Source organism: Arachis duranensis, chromosome 5 (genome assembly GCF_000817695.3).
Source record: "Arachis duranensis cultivar V14167 chromosome 5, aradu.V14167.gnm2.J7QH, whole genome shotgun sequence".
NCBI classification, from domain to species: domain Eukaryota; kingdom Viridiplantae; phylum Streptophyta; class Magnoliopsida; order Fabales; family Fabaceae; genus Arachis; species Arachis duranensis.
The window spans coordinates 9587952-9593543 of record NC_029776.3 but is presented as its reverse complement, the minus strand read 5'-3'; the positions used below and the strand labels follow the sequence as shown (position 1 = coordinate 9593543).

Genomic DNA, 5592 nt, shown 5'->3' with positions numbered 1-5592 from the left:
TCATAGAGTAACAAGTATCCACAAGACCAGCCATGTTTTTGCTAACGTTGTTGCTGCAGCACCTAAAGAAGTGACATAATGTTTCACTTGTGTAGTTGCCATGTCTACACTATCGAATAAGCTAGCTGTGAATTGATGCCAAAGATAAGAAAATTAAACTAGTTAGCTACTATGTATTTGATGAGAAGAAATTATATTAATTGCCTCGCATTTTTTTTCGTGGTTTTATTTTATTTGGATTCTTCAAGTACGGTTGAGGAAGGAAATTATGGTAGGTAAGGAGTGCATTTTCTTCGTTACCATTATCCTTGTTTCATATATATAATAATTAATAAGGGCAAGTACAATGTTTCTATCTGATCAACTTGTAAGTAATAACGAGTTAAGCTCTAAATTAGTTATTACCATTGAAGTAGTGTATCAAATTCGTTCTTGAAATTCTAATTGCCCTGTAATGCATTTTTATCAATATCAAAGATATAATTAATGTAATTAGAATTTTATGAACTATTTTAAATACGACGCTTATTTAAAGATTACTTTAGAGTTTAGCTCAAATTATAATTGACTCATTAAACTTTGTTATTTATTTTTCAAAAAAATTTTTTGGATATAATATTTTTAAATTAAGATACTTTAAAATAAAAAAATTAATAAAATAATAAAATAAAAAATTAATCATTCTTAAATTAAAATAGTAGGATATACATTTTATAAAAATTACAAAATCAATGACGATTAATTTCTCACTCTATTATTTTACTAATTTTTTTATTTTAAAAGATCTAAATTCAATATTTTTTGAGGGGGAATTAACTTCTTAGTTTCACAACTTAATATTGCCTAACGTATTGGTGGTGTGCACGGATAATTTTACATCTTTAACGTATATATGAAAAAATTTAAAAATTCACTTGTGCGAAATATTAAGCGTTATCTTTTAATATAATATTAATTAAGTTTTCCTCGAAATTATATTCGGATCCAAGTGTATTTATATATTAGGTGTTAGACATATAATATCCGGTGCAAAAACAAAACTGATTATTTTCAGAATTTGCATTGACGTTTATTAGTTTACTTCTTAAGAATTTTAAATAACATGCATGCGAAACTGTGAATAATTATTAATTAGTTCCAAATATTTTTCCTTCATTCCCATAATATATCCCATTACATAATTCATAGTTCACCGAGCAAGAAGTATTTTTTGAAAAAATAAAATAAAATAAAAGTAGTCCCTTCTATATTATGAATATTTCTCATCACATATATATCCACTTGCCATCGTAGCTTTGCACGTTATTGTCACTAACTTGGTATACTTGTTTGTCCCTGTCTGAATAATTATTCACTTGCTTTGGTAAAACGATTAGGGAATGTTATCCAAGGATAATGCTAGTCATGGAAGCTTCCCGAAATGGCCAATATATAAACATGCACGATAGATAGTGACACTGGGAAATTAACTACATACGTTTAAGAACCTACCTTGTTCAGCATATAAATATATATACATCGCGTCAAAAACAAGCCAACGGGTTCTAGAGGAAGCTTCATATTATGTTTTAATGTTGAAATACTAAAACCTTTTTCTAATTTCTTTTTTTAGCTCATAGCAATTGTTTATATATAATTTTAGATTAAGGTATTGTATGGGCCCCGAAAAGATTAACCACAGGCACTTCAAGAAAATATCAAGTCATTAATTATAAGCAGTGCTACTTCTCAACCGTTGTATGCAGGTGCCATGGTTTTGAAAATGGGACTAAACAAATAGGTTGAATTTAATAAGTGATTAGATATTTACTTTCTTATGGTACCAATCTTTTCATTTTATCAATATACAATCAAATTGGAGTAAATGCAGCTGGGCTGTCCTCAAAGCTAAGCACAGCTACGAAGCTTCATAGTTAATATTTTGGTTTCTTTCCATCCACTACCAAAATAAATTACTTGCAAATTGTCTAGTTTTTCTTTTTTTAAATAATAAATGTCTGTTTTGGATGTTCTAAATGAATTATATTAATTCTTTTAACCCTTTTTGCCCAATTAATAATTAATCCTGGAAAAAGTCTCCCAAGCAAGAAAGATGTTTGTGGAATAGAAAAGTATGACCAAAGAAAAGTTAATAAGAGCAATCGAAAGTCTAGCTAGTAGTAAGAAGGGATTGTTATGTACACAAAAACAAAAAATTGAATTTCATTACTAAAAATGTCCCAAAAATTGAAATAAAAGACCCAAGTGTAAAAAATAAAAAAAGACCCCAACCCTCTTGCACAGAAGTTTGTTTGATACAACATATATGTTTGCGGCTATTACAAGAGTTATAATAATTTCTGAGACCGTTCCAAGGCATGCCCATAGAAAACAAAGTACACATCAACAATCACCATGCCACCACCACATTACAAAGCTATAACAATTAACAAATTAAATAATTGAAGCAGGTCTCATGGACTGAGGTCTGATACAAATTAAAAGTGTCATCGAGCTCAAGATGACGAGCTCTCACTTCCCCATACCAATGAATTATGCATAGCTTGCAGGTAAGAGCAAGACACATACACAACTTCATTGATTATTGTTATTTTTTATTTTTTTATTTTTTAATATAGTCTCCTTCCTTTGTGTTCATACATACAGGGTAAAGGAGAATTATATATAGTGATGTGATGGGTTCATTGATCTGTTGTAGTTTTAAGGCCTCTCACCACTACTACCGCTTGTGTTTTCCGGGCTTGAAAACACCGTTTTTCTGAACTTTTGTAAATCAGCATTGTACTGCATTGTGTCATAGTCACTGCTCCCTCCTCCTGAAGGGTTCAGGACACCACCACCGCTACCACCAATTGCACCTGCCTTACCCATATTCTTCAAGTCATCCAATGACACATCTCCTTCCAACGCCCTTACAATCTGATGTATGTACATTTCTTTCATTAATGTCTTAATTAGAGTAAACAAAAAATAGGTCTGACGTTTTATCTCAAAAACTACAAATAGTTTTTTTATTAATTAAAAATACAAAAACGTTCTTATGTATTCTTGGAATTAAAAAATTAGTTTCTCTAAAATTAATAACTCAAATTATGATCAAAGTATGTAATTAATTAAATGTACCTGACTCATTTTTGGACGCTTCTTGGCAGAGTGACGGATGCTGGAAGAAGCGCAAGCTGCCATTCTTGTCATTTCTTGTTTGTTGTAGTTTCCTTCCAAACATGGATCTACCAATTCTCCAAAGTTGCCGTCTTCCTCCAACCCACGTATCAGTAGTGGCCGTGCCTGTCAACATTATTCCATCCCAATGTTTTATTTATTATTCTTCTTCATGCATAAATCAAAGGGAAATCAACTCTAAAGTATAAACATGAATGCATGATACTAACCCAGTCAACTAAGCTGTCATCCATGGCACCTGAGAGATCCACAGGGCGCTTCCCGGTTATGATTTCTAATAGCATCACTCCAAACGAGAATACATCAGACTTCTCTGTCAATTTTCCACTTGATGCATATTCAGGAGCTAAGTACCTGTGTGTGTTAACATGTAAAGATCAGGCCATCAAGCTCTATTCATTATTTATAAGAATACTCCTTATGACTTTGAAAAACTTGTAACGAAGAAAAAGTACCCGAATGTTCCCATGACACGAGTTGAAACATGAGTGTTATTATCTGTCGTCAGCTTAGCCAATCCGAAATCAGCCACCTATATATGCATGCATCGTAAAATGTTTGTCATATATAATTAATGGGAGACACATGAATAATGTATAAGAGACATAAAGCTAGCTAGCTAAGTACGTAGAAGATAAAATATAGAAGTATGTGAGAACCTTTGCTTCGAAGCTACTATCAATAAGGACATTGGCAGCTTTGATGTCACGATGGATGATGCGAGGATGACCTGGGTGTTTTTGTAAATATAGAAAATCAAAACAAATAAGAATGTGTACAATAAGAAAAGATAGATCGATAGAGATGAAGATAAGAATGTTAATTACAATCTTCATGAAGATAAGCAAGTCCCTTAGCAGCTCCAATGGCAATGCGCATTCTGGTAGGCCAATCCATGGTAGGAAGATCCTTACCATGAAGGTGATATTCCAAGGTGTTATTAGGGATGAATTCATAGACCAACATTCTCTGGCCACCGGCAATGCAGTAACCAACAAGAGAAACAAGGTGGCGATGATGAACACGGCTGATGATCTCAATCTCAGCCTGGAACTCGCGCTCACCTTGACCGCTACCGGCCTTGAGAGTCTTAACGGCCACCTCCTTTCCGTTAGGGAACACTCCCTTGTAGACGTAACCGAATCCACCTTGCCCTATCATGTTTGCATCTGCAAAGTTTCCTGTTGCTGCTGCGAGTTCTTCGTAGGTGAAGGTGCCAGCCTTGAGGCCTAATGTAATACCCGGTGACGGAGGAGGCAGAGGCGGAGGCCCCATCGAGAAATTCGAGCTCAAGTCTGAGCCGTTTGACATAATCATCTGAGGAGGTTGCTGTGCACCCCAAGCAGCACCAACACCGGCGTTAGGACCCGGAACCATTCCCATCCCTATCATTCCATTTGGCATCCTCACTACATGTTCTTGATTTGCTGGACCACCACCTCCTCCGTAGTAATTTTGATTCTTCCCACCATTGTTGTTGTTGTAGTAGTAGTTAGTTTTTTGTTGATCAGGTGCATCTCCACCATAGTAGTACAACTTCTGTTGTTGTTGCTGCTTCTTCTTTTTGGACCTTCTTCTTATGCAAACAATGGCAATAATGAGAAGGATAAGAAAAAAAACTCCTATTGAAACGTATGCTACAATGTGTCCCAAATCATCACTGAAGAGATTGCCAAGACCCTTAGACCCTGATGGTGAGGTTCCTGGAGGAGACGGTACTAATGCCTCGCCGGAGGATGATCCTGGAGGTCGGGTAGCAGGAGGAGAGGAATCTTGTGAGGCTGGCGTGGGTGGTAACGGCGCTGGAGGTGATGATGATGACGGGGAGGAGGAATCTTGGGAGGGTGGCGGCGGTGATGGCGGTGATGGTGGTGGTGATGATGATGAAGAATCATCAGAATCATCTTGGGTGGACGAGGATGGTGGCGAGGGTGATGACGATGAGGGTGATGGTGGGCTCTGATCAGAAGAGGGAGTATCATCGTCAGAGGGTGGTGAGAGTGTTGAAGAATTGGAGGAAGACATGTTGACGTATGCTGGCTACTTCTCTCGCAAACACATTAATAAGAGCTGCTTTTTCCGGCGTAAAATGGGGCCGCTGCGGCCGCAAAACACCGCCTTAGCTCCTACTTGCTCAATGGTTGGGACCCCTGGCAAAAAAGAAAAAGAGAATGATGGTGGTTGCGAATGCAGCATAGTTTTAGAAATGAGTTTTGTGGAGAGAGATGGGAATTGAAGGAGGTGGACATACCTGATGGGAAGAATAGTTGCAGGGGATCACAACAACAGGAGAAAAGGAAAGATTGTTTGATTGTAATACAAAATGAAGCATTCCTCGTTGGTCTCCTACAAAGGGGGGCCTCTGTTGTTGTCCACTCAACTCTATCTCTTTTTTTTAGTTACTCTTGC

At 36.4% G+C, this 5592-nt stretch overlaps 1 protein-coding gene across 1 annotated transcript; it reads right to left on the bottom strand.

The window, feature by feature from the left end:
- Positions 1 to 2700: 2700 nt before the first annotated feature.
- LOC107487859 (proline-rich receptor-like protein kinase PERK4) lies at positions 2701 to 5501 on the bottom strand. The gene is made up of 6 exons (XM_052261420.1): positions 4011 to 5501; positions 3843 to 3913; positions 3639 to 3715; positions 3393 to 3537; positions 3124 to 3288; positions 2701 to 2919 (listed from the first exon to the last, which is right to left on the bottom strand). The coding sequence occupies exons 1-6, from the start codon at positions 5206 to 5208 to the stop codon at positions 2701 to 2703; spliced, it is 1875 nt and encodes a 624-aa protein (XP_052117380.1). The 5' UTR covers positions 5209 to 5501.
- Between the last annotated feature and the right edge of the window lie 91 nt (positions 5502 to 5592).